At 38.9% G+C, this 23,947-nt stretch overlaps 3 protein-coding genes across 5 annotated transcripts; 2 read left to right on the top strand and 1 right to left on the bottom strand.

Annotated features, from left to right (window-relative positions):
* The first annotated feature begins 2,538 nt into the window (after positions 1 to 2,538).
* Positions 2,539 to 6,844, top strand: LOC104442720 (gibberellin 2-beta-dioxygenase 8). The gene is made up of 3 exons (XM_018872336.2): positions 2,539 to 3,066; positions 5,647 to 5,968; positions 6,260 to 6,844. The coding sequence occupies exons 1-3, from the start codon at positions 2,564 to 2,566 to the stop codon at positions 6,488 to 6,490; spliced, it is 1,056 nt and encodes a 351-aa protein (XP_018727881.2). The 5' UTR covers positions 2,539 to 2,563; the 3' UTR covers positions 6,491 to 6,844.
* A 9,324-nt stretch (positions 6,845 to 16,168) lies between these two features.
* Positions 16,169 to 18,961, top strand: LOC120292877 (probable pyruvate, phosphate dikinase regulatory protein, chloroplastic). The gene is given in 5 exon segments (XM_039311403.1): positions 16,169 to 16,450; positions 16,453 to 16,525; positions 16,567 to 16,759; positions 17,537 to 18,176; positions 18,382 to 18,961. Coding segments are annotated over 5 exon segments (1,179 nt in total). The 5' UTR covers positions 16,169 to 16,281; the 3' UTR covers positions 18,486 to 18,961.
* Positions 18,962 to 19,964: 1,003 nt separating this feature from the next.
* On the bottom strand, positions 19,965 to 23,934 carry LOC120286020. 3 transcript variants are annotated; one of them, XM_010054135.3, is made up of 5 exons: positions 23,353 to 23,934; positions 22,518 to 22,685; positions 21,752 to 21,902; positions 20,713 to 20,935; positions 19,965 to 20,588 (listed from the first exon to the last, which is right to left on the bottom strand). In XM_010054135.3, exons 2-5 carry the CDS (start codon positions 22,653 to 22,655, stop codon positions 20,498 to 20,500), a joined length of 603 nt encoding a protein of 200 aa, XP_010052437.2. In that variant the 5' UTR covers positions 22,656 to 22,685; positions 23,353 to 23,934; the 3' UTR covers positions 19,965 to 20,497. The 3 variants fall into 3 exon arrangements, with proteins under 3 accessions (XP_010052437.2, XP_039167335.1, XP_039167336.1); XM_039311401.1 differs by lacking the exon at positions 23,353 to 23,934 and adding an exon at positions 22,871 to 22,915; XM_039311402.1 differs by lacking the exon at positions 23,353 to 23,934 and adding an exon at positions 22,871 to 22,912 and having other exon boundaries at positions 21,752 to 21,896.
* Between the last annotated feature and the right edge of the window lie 13 nt (positions 23,935 to 23,947).

Genomic DNA, 23,947 nt, shown 5'->3' with positions numbered 1-23,947 from the left:
TTTTATATATGTCTCTTTCTTTTATATACTCTTGGTATATAATGATATGTTACCTCAGAGGACTTTCGACAAATATATTAAGACACAACAATTGATTTAATTAATTTGACTGGGATTGCATGACCAATGAGGTCAGACATTCGGAAGTTCCGTGGAAATTACTCTAGATAATTACACATTTGGGGTATGCATGAGTCAACATATTAACCTTTCATTTTAAAGGAATATCTGTTTCCTCTACTTCTTTCATATTTTGAGTTTTTTTTTTAAATAATTAGGAGGTCTGGATTTTGATTTTTCTACCCTTTTCAATCTACATCATGGATGGACTCAAATAAAATTGGGGGAGTTGGAAAAGATATGGTGAGGGGAGTGGAAGAGAGGTGGGTGTAATGAGTTGGACAAAGGCAAGATTAGAAGAAAGATACATAACATTTATTTAATCAATGAAATCTAATAGGACATTGTGATATTCCATACATGATATGACCACAAGTCTCTTCATATGACTTCTGAGCCCAAAAAAAAAAAAAAATAAGTCCATTGATAAGACGAGCTTGACAAGCTCTATCAATTCGATCCATTTAAATTTATGTTCATTCTTAACTACATAAAAAGGAAAAATAGAATAATAGAGGAGTATTTCCCTTCATAAAGCCTTGTTGATGGTAAATCCTAGCCCAACAAATTTGGAGTAGATCTATAAATCTAATCGAGAGGACTAATCTATTTGAACTACTTTTGATGTGATATTTACATCTGATTGCATGTTAATAAGGAATTAGCACATATTTGAAAAGTCTCTTCATTCTCATAATTTTTCTTATAATATTATCAGGAATACGAATAGTTAATTAATATATGATTATATATATATTTGGGTGTATAACTTACACAAAACTTTTTAGATAATGGGGGCCCAAAAGTGTACAAGTAGGCTGGACAAACACCATAAGATCGGCATCACCTTTCCACCAATTTTCTTTTCAGCTTTTCAATTTCATTGAGCAAGCCAAATCAGCACCAACTTGAGTGGGGTGGTCATTATCAATGAAAGGCTGTCCGAGGACCTTCTAATCATGCTCAATAATTGAAAGGTCTCTTGGCCCCTTTTGACCCCCTGCAAAAAAGTGATATGCAGCGTTTCTGAATTTAATGTTTGGAAAGTGACAGAAATCGAAATAGGAGTTAATGAGGCTGTCTCGTGGTGTACGGTCAGCCGGTGGGGGACGATTAAAGTAATAGCCAGCCAAAAGACAATGGTGAATTCGAGAATTCGAGATAAATGTGATGGGCCAGCGTTCCATCATCTGTGCTGAAGCTTCTGTCATGGTGCTGAAATTTAAAATATATCGTATAGGCTCGCTCTATGTCGGCCTTCGTCGTTGTGAAAAAGACAATTATATTGATCACAATGATATGTGCTAGTGTGTTAAAGTGAAATATCCGGTGCCTAGTTCCGATGCTTTGTTGAATTGGGAGGGTGCGATCTAGTCCATCCATTTAGGTTTAGTGAGGAAACATATTCCCCTTACTTTAGTGTTATTCTTCATTTGAAAGTTGAAAATGGCATGAGAAGCATGACATGTAAGACAGCCTTTAAGATGAGAATATACCGTTCATGTTTTAAGATGAGAATATACCGTTCATGTTATGCCTTTCCATGGTCTATGTTTAAACCTCTACGTTTGTTATCTACTCTCTCCCCTGTGCAAAAAGTTAAATGGCACTAGATTGTCAAAACCTTCGATTAAATTAGAAGTGCGTCATTTATATAGATGAGATTGCAAATTTGAAATTAGAGTTTTTACAGATTTTTCTTATTAAGTCATACACGTGTCACATTCTGAATGGAGGGACTTTTATGATTGAATAATTTCGAGACTTTCTAACTCTTTTATCCAATCGCTTCATGTCAAATCTTTAATAGGCGGACCCAAAAATTGGTAACCCGAGAATTATCTAGCTCTCTACTACATCTCATTCTTTAATATAACTTCACATACTATTGACTTTTCAATTACGTTAACCGCACCTGACATGAAATGGATTTACCCCAATGTACGATTGATAATGACGACTGGAACTAGAACTTTCGACAAGCGGAGGCTTCGAAGATAACTGATGCCAGGGTGTAAATGGCTTCATCCCTAGCCTAACCTAATGCTGATAATTTCATATGGTCCAAAGTTCGTGACGGCATTTGAGAAGTGCCATGAATCTTCTTATTCTGGTCTAAAATAGTTATCTCGCTGTCTCTTCCATGACAGAAAACTGCCTCCCATAAGATAAATTTACATTTAAATCATAAGCTGCAAGTACAAAGATGTAGCTTAGAGAAACTAGAAAAACAAGGGGATTCTAGATATCTTCAATACATCAACCGAGAGAAGACACAATCGATTAACTTTGTCTTAAGAGTCCAAATAAAACTTGAGGAGAGCTAGGATGATGTTTTCATCGACGACGACATGTAAGCGGTGTTCCGATCTGTTTCTCTTTGTCTCAATCCCACAAGATAAAGTCCCAAAACCAAAAGGGAAAAGCAGAAACCGCCCTCTTCATGTCCCTTGTATATATAACCCAAGACATCCATCTGTCTGTCTTGCAGCCTCTAACCATGGACTCATCGGACCCGCCATTTCAAGAAACCTACAAGGCCCTCTTCAAGAAGGTAGCCAACAAAGGCCCGACCACGCCCATTGTCGTCGAAGAGCGCGACCTTCCAGTGATCAACCTCGGTCGGCTGAGCCTCAGCAAGGAGGAGAGACGGGAGTGCAAGGCGGAGATCGCGAGGGCCTCGCGGGAGTGGGGGTTCTTCCAGGTGTTGAACCATGGGATTTCACGAGAGATCCTGGAGAAAATGAGGGAGGAACAGATCAAGGTGTTCCGAGAGCCGTTCGAGAAGAAGAGTAGAGAGGACAAGTACTTGGATTTCTCGGCGGGGAGTTATCGATGGGGGACTCCTTCCGCAACATGCTTGCAGCAGTTGTCGTGGTCCGAGGCTTTCCATGTCCCTTTGAGTGATATCATCTCCGGCACAAGAGGTTGCAAAAGCACCCTCAGGTACTAATCACAACCAATCAATCACCATGCTGTTTAAAAGGAGTTTCGCACGCAAAGTTCTTTATTGTTAAGGTTCTTTTTCTTAAAATTCTTTCATATCTAGGGCGTTTGCATTTTCATGTATCTTTTATATGTCTAAGTTTGTATGGATATTAAGATAAGATCTAGGAAGCTTAACATTAGTTTAGTAAGCCCACTAGGGCTAGGACTACAAAGCGGCTAATTTCTAGAGCATGTGTGATTACTTCTACATCAATAGAATCGTCCAACTAGAAATTGGTTAATCCTAGTCTAAATGAGTTGTCCTGCTCTTTTTGAGTCAGGTTCAAGGACTTTGCAACCTCAGACAACGAAAGTAAGAGAGAAAAACAACTTGGAGACTAAAGAACATGCCTCCATTTTTCTTATATTCTAAAATTGATATTAGAGATTAGTAATCTTGTTCTCAAACCCTCAAACTTTTATCATATGCAACATGGGTAATTTTTCTTTTAATTAAAGATAAGTAAACATGAGTAAAAACTATGAATGGGTCTTAAATTTCATAGGCAGAGCGAGTACATAACATGAGGGTTTTTGTCCTAAGCATACATATAGTCATTCTAAACATTAGGAAATGATGTCATTAACCACAACTCAAATCAAACACAAATGTTAGAATCCCCCTTATTGTACCATCACACTATCATGCCAATTTTAGAGAGATAAGTTAGGTCAATTAGCCATATAAGTAAACATAAATCAAAATCCACTTGAAAGACTTGTTTTTTAGGTTAACCATGTCATGGCAGCGCAGCCCTTGAACTAGAAAGAAATGGTATTTGCCCATTGAAAAACTATTAGAGAGAAGATAATATGGCCAAGTTTTCTTTTATTTGTAGATCCCAAGACATGCATTCGATACTTCTGGCACATCATCAAGATTGTACGTGATATAAGTTTTGCATGCATTCACGTCGGCATGTGACCTCCGCAAGCAAGATGAGCTGGTATTCTGCCACGCTTGTACTCGGACATGACGTGGCCTGGAAAAGCACCTCATCTTTCTTCGGATCTTCCTGATAATTTGTGTGTGTTGTGTGTGTGTGTGTGTGTGGGGGGGGGAGGAAGGGTTGGAATCTATCTTGATTCCATGAAAAAGATAAAGTAAAGTATACCCTTTTTGGTCATTACATCTTGTGTAGATTCGAAGAGATATGTACGTTTTATTTAATTAGAAACAGGTTGCTTATGAGGATAGCTATTACATCATCGTGGGTAGGCGAAGCTAAAGTTGATGAAAGCAGAAAAAATTGCAGTCTAATAAACATAATTGTCATCCCTTAGAATGCTAGATTTTCCTTGATTTAAATGTAAATACCATAACAAGTCATTCGGCTAATTATTTTTTCCACGTATGAGTATTGATTATTATAGCTTCTTCTAGCATTATTTATTTATTAATTTTCTGTATTGGGTGAATGTGATGCCATACCATGAAATCTATCTTATTCCTCATTAGTTTCAAACCTTCGAATTCTGGAATCTATCCTGTGACCTTGAATACTTACCTTGAAACCTATGCAATCATGTTGGTTTAGTATATTTTCTCTCACATTCCTATGTATAACGATCAATGGAATCATGATCCATTTAACATAATCCAATTTACAACTCAAATTGGCATTGACCCAAGCACGAACCCAACCATGTCTATGGAAATGGCCAATTAGTCCATTCACCATTTCACGAATGAGTCAGATTTGGATTTAAGTTAGTAGGGTAATCTGCACTACAAGTCCTAAACCTTATGTATATAATGCAATCGAGGCCTAAACCTTTTAACTTGTTCAATCTTATCCTAACTTTTACCAAAAAGTGCAATCACATCTTAAACTTTTCGATTGTTTCACTTAAGTTCGATCTAAAACTCACATTGAAAATTGTAATTTAAGGATACCGGTAGCCAATATTTGAGTGACACATAGACTATTTCAAAATTCATTTATCAAAAGACCTTAATCATACTTTGTGAAAAAAGGCTAAGGACTTAATTGAATCAACTAAAAGATCTCGGACTTAATTGCATCCCATACACAACATTTAACACTCTCAGTACACTATTTTCTATGGTAGTTTGTTAGCACCACCTATGGATGGCGGTTTGTATTTCCATTAGTCGGACAGAGTAAACACTCTTAACCATCAACTCTTCCTTTATGTTTTGTATATTTTCTTAGGAAAATAGTGCATTAGGTCATATAGCGGTCCTATTTAAACATGATATCACTTGATGTTGCATTTAATAGGGCATGCACGCATGAATTTTCTAAGAGCAAAATGGTGAATTCCTGGAATGATCAAGCAAGCTCCAATTTCTTTTCTCTATAAAATATTTTTTTTAATGCTACTTATCCTACTTTATTTACGGGATTTATTCGAAGCCTTAAGTACACCATCGGACGGGTTGCATTTAACATCCTCAAATTTCAAGCTCCTTCATGTTTGATCTTTCCCCGCGTTGTACGTTGTACGACCATCGCTCGTCTTTTGTACTTACATGTTAAATTTGCTTGTGGGGCTATGATTCTTTGTCACCAGCTCGACAATGGAACAATTTGCCGGGACTGTATCAAACCTAGCGCAGAAATTAGCCAAGATCTTAGCAGAGGAACTGGGTCACAAATCGACCTTCTTCATGGAGAATTGCCTGCCGAGCACATGCTATCTGAGAATGAACAGATACCCACCATGTCCAATTTCACCGGACATGCTCGGGCTGATGCCGCACACCGACAGCGACTTCCTCACGATCCTGCATCAGGACGAGGTGGGGGGTCTGCAATTGGTCAAAGATGGGGAGTGGATCGCTGTTAAACCTAATCCCGATGCTCTCATCATTAACATTGGCGACTTATTTCAGGTATTTACGTGTTTCTTTCCTTTCTTCTCGTTTTCGATCATTAGCACTTTTGACAGCTGAAAACACCGCGAACTTAGTCATTCGAAACAGTCTCTCTTCACCAAGAACCTCTTCATGCCGGAAGAACCCTGCGAGTTGGGCTGTAGTGCTGTTGATTAGGATATGCTCGTCGGATGTCTTGTGTGGGTTAACCCTTCTTTAGATGAATATGGCGTTGTTTATTAATTTCTCGGGGGATTGTCATGGTTGCATGCTTTCTGATGAATGAGCATCTACACACGCTTGTTTCAGGCATGGAGCAACGATGTGTACAAGAGCGTTCAGCACCGGGTGATGACCAACTCGAAACGGGAGCGGTACTCGACCGCGTACTTCTTCTGCCCATCGTACGACACTGTGGTCGAGAGCTGCAACTGGCCTCCTGTCTACAGGAGCTTCAGCTTTCGAGAATTCAGACGACAGGTCCAAGAAGATGTACAAAAGCTGGGTCACAAGATCGGGCTTCCCAGATTTCTCGTGTAAAAGCTGATGAGAATTTTGTGTCCAGATGTCGTCCTTATGAATTGACAAGCTAGTTAAGCTAGTTCTTGGTGATCATCAAGAAAGTACAGAAAAGAATGGTACTGGAAGAAAAAAGATGGAAAAGGAAAAAAAAGAGAGAAAATACATGGACAGGTTTGTATATGTACCTTTAGAAGTTCAAAAAAATTTAGGGAGCTAGAAGATTATTAGCTTATAGTTTTTAGCATAAGTTTGATATCGGTTTGAGAATCCAAATTCTGTCTACGTACAAGGAACTAGGGTTTTGCAATTTAACATGTAGCTTGTTTTACAACTTTTTATTTGGATGGTATAATGCAAACTTTTGTTCTTTAATTTTAGAGTTAATATCACAAAAATTCCAAACTAGTACGCCTATGATAAATTTGACCCAAACTAATTTTTTTGACCACTAGAAATTCAAAACTATAAATTTATACCAAATTAATTTTTTGACCACATAAAAATCTGAACCGGTACATTTATAATAAAATAATCCCATTAAAACCACTAATTTAGATACACACTTACTCTTCACCTAAACTAGTATATTCGTCAATTGTCACGTATCATACAACTTACTAATTTGACGATAAAATTTAACAAAAACTAACGGAGGTTAAATTTGTCATAGGTGTACCAGTTTTGGATTTTTTTATAATAAAAAAATTAGTGTGAAATAAATTTATCACAGATGTAATAATTTGAGATTTTTCATGATATTAACTATTTATTTTACTTAAGAAGATTATATTTAAAACCATTGTGAAGAAGTTCACATGCCAAAATTTCCAAGAAGAAAAGGGTCCGTATTAAATTTAGAAAATTGAAAATGCCTTAGAACAAAAACTCGTTTTTTCAAAACAATACCTTTAAAAAAAAAAAAAAAAACTCTATCTAGCTTGTGAGACAATAACTTTACTTTGGAATGAATGTTCTGGATTAGTCTTTTTTCTTCTCTTTTTTTTTTTTTTTTTTGGGGGGGGGCTTTTCCACATTAGTTTATTTAGAACTTTAAGATTTCTTTCACTTGAATTTGCAACACGAAAGAAAAATCAATTACCATATACCCAATTAATGATACGAATGATAACCATTCTGTATTGAAAACAATTTTTGGCCATAAATAGATTTTTTAATTTCTATCACTTGGACGAATTTTTGAGCATCTAATTACGTTTAATAACAACACAAAATTTATGTTTCCGAAACAAAAGTTCTTTTTATAATAATATAAAATTTCCGCTCTTCCCTAATCATGCTGCCACCCTTTGCTAGACTCATCCGCTCCCGAAACACGTCATTCTCGTTTGCCTTGCCGCACCGCTAGGTGGTTCTGAAGTGGCAAATCTTTGCTTTGAACAATGGCTTTGTCATCACAATGCTACTGCTCTTGATATGGTTGTGGACAACGATCATGTTGAGGCCGGTGTTATTGTGGATGTAATCAAGGTCATGCGCGACATCGATGACGATTTACATCCTTGATATCCAAGTCCCAAGGATCATGAAATCAGGCATTTTAGGATTCCACAAGCAATCGAAGAGGCTAGCGCCATCGACGAACTCATAGATCAAGAAGATGTTGTCAACAAAGACGGAGGAGCCAAGTAGTCTCGCGATGCTAATCACATGGCTCTGACAAATAATCCCAAGGAGATCCTTGAGGTAGCCCATATTAATCTCGTGCCTAAACTTGCATTAGAAGATGACAATGTCATTATCACGGAGGGAGTAGCACCAGGAGGATGATGAGAATGAGGAGTAGTAAGTCTTGGCAAGGAAGTTGTTGGTGGCAGAGCGAAACTCTAAGAAGTTGTAGATGATGAGATTATTCGGCATGGAGTGGTGAAAGCCGGAGAGGGAGGTGCTGTTAGAGAGGAAGGAGGTGCCGATGTTGGTGTTAGTGTAGGCGCCTGGAGGAGAGCTTGGGGAAGGAGGTGGAGGTGTAATAGCCACCGCTGGAAGAGGTGGAGGTGGAAGTGGAGGGGTCGAAGGGGCCGGAGGAGGAGGTGAGGGCCAATCTAGGGGTCTAGGATGGGAAGAGTCTCGCGGAGGAGGGTGATCTTCTCGTGGGAGAACGCATGCGAGAGAGAGGAATAAATGATAAGAAGAGTTTTTGTTTCTATTTCTAGAAAAGAAACAGAAAACTAGAAAATTTGTACTTCTCATTTCTATTCAAAATTTATTTCTAGGCCAAAAATTTGTCTTGAAAATAGAAAAATAAAATTACATTACCAAACAAATTTCAATTCCAAACATGTCCTCAATAGCACAAAAATAGAAATCGAGAAATAAAATGATTATCATGCATGCCCTAAGTAATTGATCCATTAACATATGATCACTTAATTGATTGTGAAATAATAATAATAAATTTTAGTAATGTGCAAATTTCACTCAATTAATTAGTAACTCGTGTTAGTGTCGATTTTTTGTTCGGGCGATGTGATGAAGCAACAAAGCCTTATCCAACAATTAATGAAAAATGGCTTAAATATTAAGTTCATCTTTTCCAATAGGATTTCAAAGGTCTTTTTCTTATGAGATTTGATGATGATTTCATGCTCCAATATCCTCTCATAATATATTGATGGAAAGCCCAATGTGTCTAGTTTCTAATGCATCGGATTTTATGCTATTTGGAGTCTTTTAAAAGAAGTTATGCTCAGTTCATTTAAGAAGTCAAAGTATTCAAATCAATAAGTTTCATAATTGAACTATTAGAATCTTATGTTAACTCAGTACCTCATTGTTGGATATGGTTGTCTTTTGAACAATAGGGATTGTATCGTCCGATGAATTTCACTTGCGGTTAGGATCTACAACATTATATGCTCGCACTGCAGATCGATCGATTCCTCAAATGATGAGTATCCATTTTGTTGCACTTGTATTATCTACTAAATCTTCGACCACTTTGGTATGGTAGTGTGTATAAGAACTAAAGAATTTGTATTTCTTTTATTTTTAACAAAATCCAAATATATCATCATCGGTGATAGATATGGATTGTGTCCCAAAACATCACCCATACTACTTTAAATTTTCCCAAAAATAAAACCATCATTAGTTTTCTTTTGGGCATGGGCTTGTACTAGCCCTGCCAATCCACCCAAATGAGGCCTTCAAATTAAATTTTTCAGATCATGTACAGAAGGAGGACCCTAAAATTACCACAATTTGTGCAAATGTCCCCTCTATCACTTGAAGCACATCTTTTGATGATTGCTCCTATGAATAGTTTACCATTTTAGCGACCTAATTCCTTAAAATAATGGCCTAACTCTTCTTCTTCTATTATTATTTTTTATTAATTTAAAAGTAGCTTCCAACTTTAGATATGGTTTCAGATCTATCCTAAACTTCAACTCTAATTTCAAATCTATCATCGTTCCAAAAATCACTTTGATTGTTCCTAATTTCCCCAATTTTCATATCGAATAACTTTTCATCGTGGAGATAATTGAACTGAGAAGTAAAAAATGGTGGATTAATTTCAAATATGAAAGATTGCCTCATTGTTGCTATTTGTGCAGTTGCATTGGACATTATGCCATATTTTGTCTAAAATATCCTTATAAGGAGACGGGTCTAGCTCAAGACAAACCTAGTAGGTATGGCTCATGGTTGAAGGCTGAAGTGAAGGAGTATAACATGTGTTGGAAGACCTTTTATGGGAAAATAGATCCTAATCTTGAGGAAGAGGAAAATGCACCATAAACGCACATCCTCCCGAAAGATATGGACCTGCAACACGATTAGACAAGGCTGTATAAGGCTCGTGGTGTACAACTCAGTAGAAAAATGTTATAATATATGATGGAAAATAGAGGAAGATGCAGCCATGTATAAAGGGAAAAGAACACAACAACCGTAGGTACTACATCTACCTTCCACAAAAAGTTACAAAAGTGCAAGTTCATTAAAGAAGGAGAAGGTAGGACTTAAAAAACCAACTGCGAAAAAACAGAATCGCTTTAAGAGAGGGATACCAAGGCACTTGCTAGATGAATAGAACTTACTAGATACCCCGGTTTAGGTATGGGAAATGTTAATGACCGGGTTTTGGTGGCTAGCCCTAATAAGCCACCAGGGGGAGACATGAAGTTGTTGAGTTGGAGCTGTCAAGGGTTGGGCAATCCCTTGATAGTTAAACATCTTTGAGCCTTAGTGGCTTGAGAGAGGCCTAACTTTATCTTCCTTATGGAAACCAAAAATAAGGAAAATGTTGTTGAGAGGGTTAGAAAACGTCTTCACTTTAAAGATGTTGTTATAATTAATCTAGCTAGGATTAGGGGTGGATTAGCTCTTATGTGGGATGAGGAAATTAAGGTGGATTTGGAAAAAAAAAAAAAAAGTACTGAAGAACTCATTAATATTAGATGCCAAGATCAAAATAGTGGAGTCATCATGAAAATTTCTTTCCTTCATGCTTTTACTAACTACCAAGAAAGGTTGAAACTATGGCAAACATTGCAGTCTATTCATATCTCAAATTGTCTCCCATGGCTATGTATTGGAGATTTTAATGAAGTGTTGTATAAGTGGGAAAAGGTCAAAAGACGTGACATGGATAAATATAAAATGGCGGCGTTCTGGGACTTCTTGAACTCTTGTTCATTGATGGATATAGAGAGTAAATGGTGTATTTACACATGGTCCAATAACTGAGAAGTTGCTGAACTCGTCAAAAAAAGACTTGATAGGGCTTTTTGCAACCTTGATTGGAGAGTCTCATTCCCTAATGCAAAGGCATATGCATTTCCAGCAATTGGTTCAAATCATTGTCTGATTTTTCTACAAACAGATACAATTTTGGTGAGGAAAAGGAAGAAATTCAGATTTAAATCTTTTTGGATAGAAAATTCAAAATGCAAAAAAGTGATCCAAAGAGCTTGGAGAGCTGAGGAAGGCTACCAGCTAGATATTGTGGGCAAAACTAGGAAGGTAGCTAATGCATTAAAGCGATGGAGAAACAAAAATTTAGAAACGCATCCCATGAAATTCCTTATCTACAGGGTAGACTCACCGAGTTAATGAATAGGGCTAAAAGGAGCCAAAACCAAGAAGAATATTGCCAAGTTGTCCAGCATATTGAAAGCTGGAGACAAGAAGAAATGTACTAGGGTATGAGATCCAGGATTAATTGGATTAAATGGGGGATAAAAATACAAAATATTTTAACACTATCATAATACAGAGGAGACAACGGAATAAAATTTCTATGCTACAAATCGATGATCATAATTGGAGTCAGGACCCTTTGATCCTTAAACAACACATATCAAGCTTCTTCCAAGCTCTATATACGACGGTGGGGTATAGAGAATATCAACCGGTGTTAAATCAATGTAAAGAAGTGATCGCTATGGAAATGAATGAAGCTTTAACAGGGCCTGTTACAAAGGAAGAAGTAAAACTCGCAATTTATCAAATGGGCGTCATAAAGGCACTGAGACTGGATGGACTCAATGGATTATATAACCAAAGTAATTGGTCAGAAATTCATGAGAATATTTTCAGCATGGTGGACAATTTCTTCAACCAAGGTATGCTTGATCCCGAACTTAATAGACCCATCTTACTCTTATTCCAAAATTATCAAATCCGAAGGCATTACTCAAGTATAGGCCCATTAGTCTTTGTAATTTCAATTATAAAATCATCGCAAAGGTAATGGCCAATAGATTAAAACCCTAGCTCCCAAAGATTATTTCCCAAGAACAAAGTGCCTTCGTCGGGGGTCGACAAATTCAAGATAATATATTCATTGTTCAAGAAGTACTACATCAACTTAGAGTGAGGAAAAGAAAGCGGAAATTTCAAGCAATCCTAAAATTGGATATGCAAAAGACCTATGATAGGGTCGAATGGGACTTTCTTTGTGATTGTTTGTTGAAAATATGATTTTGTGACAAATGGGTTAACTTTGGTTAAGTCTTGTATTTCCTCGGTGTCCTTTATTATCCAAGTAAATGGGGAGTCGTGTGACTATTTCAAACCAATGAGAGGAATTAGACAAGGTAATTCACTATCTACTTATCTATTCATTTGATGGCAAATGTCCTATCCTCCTTATTACTGAAAGCTATCAGAGATTGAAGCCTAAAGGGTATTCAACTAAACACACATTGTCCAATACTATCACACCTTCTTTTTGTAGATTATGCTATATTTTTTTCTAGATAGTACAATTATTGAGGCTCGAACTTAGTAAATATTCTAAACCAATATTGCTTTGCATTGGGACAGTCCATTAATCTTAACAAGTCTGGAATTTTCTTTGAAAGGAACTGCCCTCAAGTACTAAAACATAATATAACAGCTGAATTAAGGGTGTCGATCATCAAAAAAATAGGTAAGTATATGGGAATACCTTCAAATTGGGGGCAAACAAGGAAACATATGTTTTCTTGGGTTTTAAAAAGAGTTGAGAGGAAATTAGAAAAGGTGGAAAGAGAAGCTAATATCTAAGGCCGGGAAAGAAATACTAATCAAGATAATAGTCCAAGCATTACCCCAATTTGCCATGTCGATCTTTAAAATTCCTATATCAATTTGCAAGTGATTGAAAAGAGAATTTAATCTTTCGGTGGAAACAAAATGCTGCAGGAAAGGGCATCCATTGGAACAAATGGGACATTTTGAGGGGGGGGGTTAGGCTTCAAAGACTTAGTTAATTTTAACAAAGCGATGTTGGGGAAACAAGTTTGGAGGTTTATACAAGACCAAACTTCCATATGGAGTAGGATGTTGAGAGTTATCTATTTCCCTAGAGATGACTTACGGATAGTTAAAAAAGGTCCCTAACCCTCGTGGGGATGGCAAAGCTTATTAGTGGGAAGAGATGCAATTGCGCATGAAGTAAAATGAGAGGTTGGGGATGGTAGTAAGATCATAATTAGAGAGGATAGATGGTTCATATCAGGCAAGATAGGCAGTCCAGCAAATAAAAATGATCATCTTCTTGTAGTAGAATTAATTAATCAAACGAAAGGAAATGAAACTCTCAACTACTACAGAGATGTTTGATGACAGACTTGCGAAAGAAATTGCAGCTATGCCTTTGAGCCTAACACCCGGGCCGACAAGATTATATGAACAATGAATCATTCGGGTATATGGTAAAGAGCAGTACAACAAGCTTTGAGACTCGAAATATTCCAAATGGCAAATCAACCATCCTCGTCATACCAGCCTCCTAAAAACTATGGATAGAAATATGGAAACTCAAAATTGCCCCGAAGGTCAAATTTTTTATATGGAGTACATGCAACAGTGGTTTACCTACAAAAGAAAACCTATACAAGAGGAAAAATTTACTTGAACAAGATTGTCCTTTTTGTGACCAAGTTCCTGAATCCACTAAGCATGTATTTATTCACTGTCCTTGGACAAAGACAATATGGTCGGATCAGCGAATGGCAACCAATACTTCTCTAGAAATCAGTAATCAAAAGGATATATGGATATGGGAGAATCTCACCGTGAGGAAGAGCCTACAAGCCAAAGTTGAGTTCGCCAAAGCTATATGGAAGATATGGAAGGTGCGGAACAGTCGAATCTTCAAAGGAAAAGACCCAAATCCGAGTTTAATAGTCAAAGAATCTATATTTTCGACACAACTACAATTGAAACGGGGAATGAATACTACTAACCGAATAGAGAACGGACCTCCGGTAACTGCACAATCTAGTGGACCTGCCCACCGACTTCTTCTTCAAGATCTCGGTGGATAGCTCATGGATTAGCTCTGAACTTAAGGGATCAACAGTAGGGGTGAGGAGAAATAGAGAGGGCATCCTCCTCGATGGATTTGTGAAACCGATTTTCGCCCCTTCCGCGTTTGTGGCAGAAACCCCAGCTGTCTATGAGGTGTTGAACTGGTGGAAAGAGAAAAAAGTCGCACAAAGTGAACGAACTGGAGCAACACTTCCAGCTGAACAGAACACATGCATTTCAAATGTTCTTAATGGAGTCTTGGTGTTCGACAGCTTGCGAGTGGTGGAGTCCATTTTGGGTTAGGTCCATCTTGGGTTGGGCTAAACCTCCATGGGCTACACGTTCTATTATCCAACAAGGAATTGTTGGGCCAACTTAAGGAGATTAAACTATATTTTGAGCCCAGAGAATTTAATCAGGCCGCCGATTAGGTTGCTAAGGCTCATCAAACCGACACGCTTCCAACGAACTGGAATTTAAATCCCCTCATCCTCTTTGGCTTATTTATGTTTGGACATCGAATCATTTTGTAATCCATCGGTCTCGGGTTAGTAATGAAATATCTTTAATTTTATACCAAAAAAAAAAAAAATCTTACTAACATGGACTTCTCACACATAAAAATGCCATGATATTTAGATGGAGCGTAAAAGAGGTATGATGATCTTAGAAAAATTGAAATTGAACCTAAAGTTGAGGGCTTTTTAGGATTGTGTTTATTTTGCAAAAGACTAATTTATATTTTAAGAATGGCAACACTATTTCCACTCTTAAATAATTATATATACTCACATTTACACTAAAAAGACAAAACTACTACCCATCTATCAATTGTAGTTTAAAATAATGGCCTTACTCCTTTTTATTCTTTCTATTTTTCCTTTTTATTCAAGATAATAACCATGATTAAATATATCATACATTTTTTTAGCATATTAAAGAAAAGTGCATTCTCAAATATTCCTATAATGTTTTATATGTTTCGTAAAATTATCTCATTAATAGTATATAATATAAAAATGAAAAATCTCTTTTTCATCATTGATCTTATAGTAACTTATCTTTTCCTTTTTTTTTTTTTTTTTGTTCCTCTTATCTCAAAGGGTCACTTTCTTGGTGAAACTTTTATTAATTTCATTAGTCTAAAATATATATCAAGTTGTCAATATATTCTTACCTTACCAACTATAAATATATCAAGTCCCTCTATTTACTATATCAAAGAATCTATCTATTTTCCTTATTATATTGAAGAAATACTTTTATACATGTAAAATGTTGGATGACTATCTATGAATACACTAAAAATAATGTGCACAATGACGTATTTTCATGTTTTCTTCATAAATAATTCATAGATAATATTAATTTCTATCAATCCAAAATAATGATATTTCACTTAAATTTTCAAAAAAAAAATATTTATCTTATGAATTGTTTTGATTTAATTAAATTTCATCTACTTAACAATTTATCCATAAATTTAATTGACAACATGGAAAGAACTAGATTTCTTAGAAATTTCTCTTCTGGACAAAGCAAATTCTTATGGAAGTAATATTAGACGATAAAAAAAAATAGTGTCTTTAATATACATGGAAAATCTATAATAAACAAAAACTAAACATATGAAATTATTAATTGTGGTGAGTAAATATTACATAAATAAAGAAATACTAAAATAAATAAATTTGGGACCCCCAATATAAATTGCAATTGAATGATAAATGACAATTTTACCTTTTTAGTAAAAACCGGGGTGGAATATGTCATATAGGGATAGAAATAGCGCCATCCTATAAAAATCAAAAGTTTTTTCATAATAAAAGTAATTTATATTTGATCATTTTTGTTAAAAATAAATAAAAATTAATTATTCTTTTTTCTTTGGATTGTGTATCTCTCTTTTTCATTTTTTGAGAAGCTGTCTAACTCGCAATTTCACTGCGCCACCCGTGCAGAGAAATTCCCTCATTCCTCAGCAAATCGAAAATATCTTCATCAATCGATCAACAACTGAAACGAACAAACACGAAAGAAAATCGGACATGTCCACCGCCGCCGCCGCCGCCGCCTCCGCCGCCGTTAACCTCCCGGGCCACCGCCCAGCGCCGCCGCCCGCCTCGGCCACCCAGCCCGGGTCCCGGACGGGGCCGGACTCCGACCCATCCGCGGCCCGCAAGCTCAAGGGCAGCGCCCAGCTGAACCGGTGGTCCAGGGCCGCGCGATCCGGTCCGGCCGGAAGCTGGACCGGCCGGTCCGAAGTCCCCGGCGCCGGAGCGTCCGGGTCCTCAGGCGGCGTTGCTCGACGGGCTGTTGTCGGGGACGTCGGGGGACGCGGAGGGCTCGGCTGGGAGCGACGGCGACGATGACGCGGAGATGACGGCGACGGCGGGGAAGCAGATATACATGGTCTCGGACGGGACGGGATGGACGGCGGAGCACTCCGTCAACGCCGCGCTGGGCCAGTTCGAGTTCTGCTTGGTGGATCGTGGGTGTTCTGTGAATACCCATTTGTTTTCTGGGGTAATTCGTCTTCACTTTTTTCCTTGCATAAAGTTTGCTTCTTTATCGGTCATATGCTTTGAATCGCTTATTGTTTGATGATGGGGCGACGTGCATTGTTGTGTTTCATTGACGAAATGGTGAGGATTCCATGCCCATGTAGATACCATTTCGATGCATAGTTTTATTTGGTGCTGCAGCTTCGCTTGTTTGCTCGATAGTTGTTGCAAACTTGCAGTCACTCGAAAGCATTAACGTTTTTTCTCTAATCCGACCGGAAAGCTTTTAGTGGAGTTTCGCATCTCTGAGGAAATCATGTAAATGGCAGCCTGATGAATTGTTATTCTGATGGTGAGTGGTGATACCCGTTACTATTAGTTGGCGCCTTGGGGGTTTTGGGTTGCAGTGAGCAAAGAGGAGATGCACAGATTTAGATCGCGATTGGTTGGATCTTTGTAAATGAGACATAGCCTAAATGAGTTTCCTTTGCCAACTGAGTTGGTGGCATAGTGGCGGTACCACTTGTCCTCAAGAAGGGACAAAGGACCCTGGCTTGAATCGCCAGTGTGTCCTGTCACTGCTTGCCCTGCTGATTCCTACGATGAGAATCCCTGGAAATGCATTGTTTCTAAGGTTGATTGGTGATGGGAAGCAGCCTCTTCCCTTGTTTGAAATCTTGAAGCATTGATGATAAGTCCACATGTAGTTGGTTGTCCATTTATCAACATCTGCTGATACGTATTTCAGCAAGTTAGGTATCATATTTTCTGATTTTTATTCTTTGACATCCATATTTAGATAGATGATGTGGAGAAGTTGCTGGAGATTGTAAGGCAAGCTGCGAGAGAAGGTGCAATACTTGTTTACACCCTTGCTGACCCTGAGATGGCCGAATCAGCAAGACAAGCCTGCAAGCTTTGGGGCGTACCATCCACTGATGTCCTTGGGCCAATCACTGAGGCCGTTGCTACCCATTTAGGTGTCTCTCCTTCTGGCCTTCCCCGTGGTGCACCTGGGAGGAGCTTCCCTCTTACAGATGAGTATTTTAAAAGAATTGAAGCGATCGAGTTTACAATAAAGCAAGATGACGGTGCATTGCCGCAAAACTTGCATAAGGCAGATATCGTCCTTGCTGGCGTTTCTCGAACTGGAAAGACTCCGTTATCGATTTATTTGGCTCAAAAAGGTTACAAAGTGGCAAACGTGCCTATTGTCATGGGTGTAGAGCTGCCAAAGACTCTGTTTGAAGTAGACCCAGAGAAGGTATTTGGTCTCACGATCAATCCTGTTGTCTTGCAAACGATAAGAAAAGCCAGAGCTAAGAGCATGGGCTTCAGTGAGGAGTCTCGGAGTAATTATTCAGAGATGGACCATGTCAGAGAAGAACTGGATTTTGCTGGGAAGATTTTTTCTCAAAATCCAGTTTGGCCTGTCATTGGTGAGGACATCTTTCATCCGCTTGTTTGTTTTTCATTCTCTGTTGCTACTATTAAGTCTCACTGTTTTGGGGCAAAAAATGTGGGAATTTCATCTACATACATTGTAAGAAGATCGATAAATGAAGTCTCGATGAAGTCTTTGAAGTTTCTGAAAACCTTACACCTCTGTATCAATCTCAAGTGTTTTGTTGTTCTTTCTTAAAGAGGTGACGGGAAAAGCAATTGAAGAAACCGCAGCTGTTGTTTTGAGGCTTTACCATGACAGGAAGCAAAGATGTTCGATGCCAAGAATCTCAAAGCGATATTAAGAGAAGAGGAAGTCAACTTCCAAGTCCTCATGTACCAAGATGAGATGCTGAAGCTGTATACTGCACCAAAAGGAGTCCTTTGCTGCTTGAGCTTTCGTTCCCACATCTGAGCAAGGTCTGGTTACAAAGCATAGAGTGATCTGACTGTGTTCTATTAATTTATGTGAATTTGACCAACAATTATGCTGAAGCATCATGGATGTTTCCATGTGTTTTTCTTCCAATATAACCACATAGTTGCTAGGGCGGAAAAAGCATTGCCAATGCTCCTGCTGAGGTCGTTATTTTGTTGCTGTAGCACAATATCTAATAATACCTACCTACAGAGAGTATGTAAGCATCCTCGTACACTCGTGATGCAAGTTGTATTTTTGTACATAGCACTTATAATGTCTTTCACCTTTTGAAGAAATGATGTAATAAATTAAAATCATATGGCAATCCTCGTCAGATGAATTAAATGCATGGTTGGTATTGGTTCTTATTCCTAATGTTATAGGAGCTGGTCTTTCGGTTGTTGGGAAGAAAATTCTTCCGACTTCTGGTCCTAATGCTGGTCCTAGAATTTAACGGACAGATGATGCAACTTGCAATCATTTCCCATCATATTTCCAGTTAAGGTTTCGCCTATCAGTACTTAGCTTTCCTTTTCTATGTCTACTCTACTCTTACTCTCTACCATTTCATTCTATCTAGTATGTTGCTATCTGCTATCTCCTGCTCTTAAAGCGCATGACCGACTGATTCTTGGCACGATGGTGCCGTTGGCAATTATTGCTACTTGCCAAAGCAGTTGTGATATTTCCTTTTGGAGATGGGCCTTAATGGCTGTCCTTTGCGCGAACTTAGTCGCAATGACCGGTTTTGTCATTACTCACATGAAGTGGAAAGCTCGCCATACAAACAAGCAATAATTGTTTGCTGGGTTATGCCTGCTGGACAGATAGGGAGGACGTGAGGATGGTAGAATCCGAACCAACTCTGATAAATCATCAATATCTTGGCAACTTTTTGCTGTCACAGACACGGTATGATACCAAAAATTGAAGAAGAGCCAGTTGTGAGCGAACTGTCTCTTGTTCTTTTCACCTTCCGTCTTGACCCAACAGTGCAAGTTATGTTGGCTGCATAGGGTTTAAGAGCTTTCGATTTAAGAATTGGTGGGTTGACGAAATGTTATAGAAATGATCCTCTCTATTGTATGCACCAATATCCTCTCCATTGTAATTCTTAAGGAAGGTCATCATAATCCACCAGCTTTTCGTGCAAAAAATTGATTTTGGTTTCTCCCTTTTCCTGTTCAGTCCTGGGCAGTGAGATCATAACAGGGCCCTCCAACATTCCTCTCCCCTACTGTACTTTCCCCAACATGCCTTGTTTATACTAATGTTCTCTGGAAAAAAAGGCAGACATTTGTTCCTACGCATGCTTGAATGTGCATGCACGCGCAAAAAGGTTCAATCTCAAGCCAGATACTTCAAAAAGGAACAAAATCTATATAAGAGAAGACATATTCACAGAAAAAAAGTGAAATTCTGAAACATCCCATTGCTTGTAAAGAGACACTAGATGCTAACAAAAACAGAGCACCCAACCATGTGCCTTTGATCTCTCTCTCCCTTTACTTAGAAAATAGAAGATTCCTCCTCTTTGTCACTTCGCAGTGTGTCTTCACCTATAAAAATAATCCTCTGAAAGCCCAGCCATGAAGATTTCTCTGGTCCCGCTGCATCAATGACAATGGAATGGATTCAGCTTTTTCCTCTCCTTTTCTTCTTCATTTTTCCTAAACCAATCATTTCTCATCTACCCAAAATCCTTTTTCACCTTCCTTTCTCTTGACGTTTCTTCACCGATTTTGATTGGTTTTTGCTGGTTGAACTTCCACATCAAGAAGAGAGTGCCCAATTATCTCTAAAAATGACCTCACCATACGCTAGCTCTGTGCTGCGAATTTAAAGTCCAAACTCCAAACCGTAAAAGCTGAATCTAGTCTCTGTTGTAAAGATGGATTACTGCGGCAAGTCAAAATCACCACCAGCCGTGCTTGACTTGCTGATCGAAAGGGTGAAATAAATTAATAAAATCGTTCCCATGCTTGACCTGTCACAAGAATATTCAGATCAATATACAGCATTGCAAATGAAACTTTTTATGAGTGCCGCTTGTGTTGTCTACAATAATTGACAATAGATAACACTTCAAAGACGATGGATCGTAAACTTACAGAGTAGCAAAAATGAAAAGGATTCTCTTCGGATCGAGAATCCATGATGAAGAAGATCTTCGAAAACTATTTCTTCGGATAGTGAACCGGCTCTCATTAGCAGTCCCGATGCTTCCTGTGGTGACAGTGATCTGATGGTGGTTCTGCAGTTTACTGGTGTGATCCGTCGTCCCGATAGCAGCCATAGTGGCTGTGTCCATCGAGTTGGACCCTAGAAGTGAAGCTGCAAATCAACAACCATAGATGCCAGTGAGACATTTTCATGAACTCTTCATAATTTTGCCAACCAAATTCACCACTTGCTGTTCCCTGGAGTTGACCTGCAGTCAGTTGCTTCTGCCAATACAGAGCCTCATTTTTACTTTCCCACCAACTATGCTCGATTATTAAACCAAACCCATGACAACAATAGGCTCCATATTCTACCAAATCCTCAGAAAATTCGATGAAAAACCCTAAATTTTCTTTAGAAAAAGATAAAATTTTCGTGGTTTTGATCAGTAACCCAGCAGAGGCAGCATATTTTTTCAATCTAACTAACCAGCAGCTGGAGAAGATCAGGTTTCAATGATCAGTCCATAATCTAGTCCACAATTAACGTTACTATAAAATTTCAAAGTAGAGCAAGTCATCCCCATCAAGCTGGATACAGCTAGTTGGTCAAATATACAAAACCTGGAGATTTAGCACTCTGTTGGGTACCATTATTATTCATCTGCATCATTCTGTCCCTATCAAATTGTGGACCAAATGGCCCTGATGGGCCAACTAACCTAAATCACTCACTCTTCAAACTTCCACTAAGTTCCAAGCTTTGTGTGTAAGACGATTACAATCATTCCCCTCAGAAAAGAGAAAGCAACTTTGTTCCTTCATTTCTTTGGAGCATTCGATGACAAGAAGGGGCGCAATGGACAGCTTGCCCGTTTCTAAGAAATTCCAATTTGTCGCTGACATAAATGCAATGACGACAACGGAATCACTGATAGCAAAATCACGCAAGGATGCGCACATTGCATATATAGAGAAGGAACGGTACCTCTGGGCGTACCCCTGGGCGTACCCCTGGGCGAGGATGTGGCCAGAACGATCCCTGGTTGGCTATCGTTTTTATCTGCGGCACTGGGATTGGAGATGACCTTGTCCTCGCCCACACGCTGAGACCCTTTTCGAGAAAGGCTTCTCTGCAACTTCCCCAGAAAAGGCAATTAGTAATCAGTAGAGTGCGGAAAAATTCCTTCTTGAAACAGAGAATAAAGGGTTTATCAGGAAAATTGCAGAAAACAGTCAACTAATTTCGATCAAAACCAAAATCAAACGCTATCTCAAAGGAAAAATGTCTCGAAATTCACCACCCACATTTCAAATTTTCCCAGAATTAGCAGACATTTTCTGCTTTTTTTCACCACAAACGAATTCGCTGCCCTGGGTAATTCTAAGAACTTGCTCTGTGTGCGGTTTCATGATTCTTGGACTAGCCCGATTCAATGATTCGTCATATCAGAACACTCGAATTCTCGCAGTGCATGTGCTTTCATGTTGCTGCTTTGTACAATGTACATGCCGGACAACATTGCACAAGCTCAAGCAACATCAAGGAAGGCGTCGAAAGCTAATTCTGCTCATTTTCACTTCTAACACCCCCACACACATTCACAAGAACCAAGAATCAAACTTTGAAACATTACCAGGTCAAATTATTCTGTTTTCCTCTCCAAAAAAAGCGTTAGCTCCAAGAAATAAAAACACTGTGAGTAGAGAAGACCCTGTTCACTCGGGAGAGAGAGAGAGAGAGAGAGACTTACAGTGATTCTGGAATTGATGTCCTTGCAAGGAGGAGGAACGAGATGCGAGAAGCTTTCCATGTCGATGACCAAGTCATCGGACTTATCGGCTGGCAATCCGTTCATGTGATCCGACACCGTGATTTTCTGGGTTCCCATCTTATCCTCCAACCCACTCCCCTCGAATTCCTAGAGAGAGAGCGATCGAGCAACAGAGAGAATTTTCGGAAGAATCAGACGAAACTGAAACAATCTGGACGAGGAAATGAAGGTTCGAGCTCAATAAAACAGTCGGGAAACCAAGCGAAAGGCGTGATTTTTCCAACATAAATCGCAAGAATTCAACAACCCCCGAACACCCAAGAAATTCTCACCAACTTCGGATTTTCCGCCATCTCCGTCACTTCCCAGGAAAAAGTCAAAAACCCAAGCAAGAGAGAAGAAGAAAGAGAGAGAGAGAGAGAGAGAGAGAAAATGTCAAAGGAAAAAAAAAAAAATGACGCACCGAACGGGGCACGCGACCGAACAGCTATCGACCATCTGATTGGAAGAAGAGACGCTCCGATTATATAAAAAGGGAAAAAAAAGGAAAATTTGTGTTTAAGATTTTCCCGAGAAAAACAACAGCTGCATGAGTAAACAAAGTACGCAAGGAAACAAAGTCTCGTGAGCGATGAAGGACGCTCCCAAACCCAAAAGCGCGAAAAACAGAGAGAAAAAGTAAACAGAAAGAAAAGAAAAATTGGGAAGGAAGCTCTCCCATCAAAGACTTTGCTTTTTCCACGTCAACCATCGAAGCCGATTCGAATCGAGAAGGCGAAGCACGACTAAGGAGAGGAGGGAAGAGCGTGCTGACCTTAACAATCACGGACAAGAAATCCGCCCCCTCCGTGTCTTCTCGCGATTTCCCCTGCTTTTTTTGTCCATGCAATCCCCTCCTAGTTCTTCAGCAGAACCCCTGTGACGACGCAGAACGGAGCAGTGCTCATTGACCCGATGCGCACCCACTTCCCATGACCGCTTAAAGAATGAATATAGAAACCCCTTCTTTGCCTCTCGAGCCGCACAGACGCCGAGGTTAAATGTCTGTCTGTCGATGAGATAAATAGTGAGAGGGGAGGAAACAGGAGACAGACAGAGGGGTGTAAGATGAAGCGACTTCTTTTTTCTTATGTTTCAGAGATTCTGGAGGAAAGGCGAGAACGTGGCGCCAGGGATCTTGTCGACAGAAGAATTGGACAAATGATTTGCCAAGGTAACGTCGACGGAAGAAGTGGACAAATGATTTGCCAAGGTAATGTCTTGAGTCTCTGCTTCAAGAAACATCAGAGAGAGAGAGAGAGAGAGGGAGAGGGAGAGGGCAACGTCAGAGGATGTTCCAAGTTTCTTTTCACAACCAGCGATGACTACATGATCTCTGTTTTTGAGTGCCGTGTTGGCAAGCTAATCCG

The sequence above is a fragment of the Eucalyptus grandis genome, chromosome 4 (genome assembly GCF_016545825.1).
Source record: "Eucalyptus grandis isolate ANBG69807.140 chromosome 4, ASM1654582v1, whole genome shotgun sequence".
NCBI lineage: Eukaryota > Viridiplantae > Streptophyta > Magnoliopsida > Myrtales > Myrtaceae > Eucalyptus > Eucalyptus grandis.
Note: the sequence above shows the minus strand (reverse complement) of the source record. Positions and strands in the feature narration are given on the sequence as shown.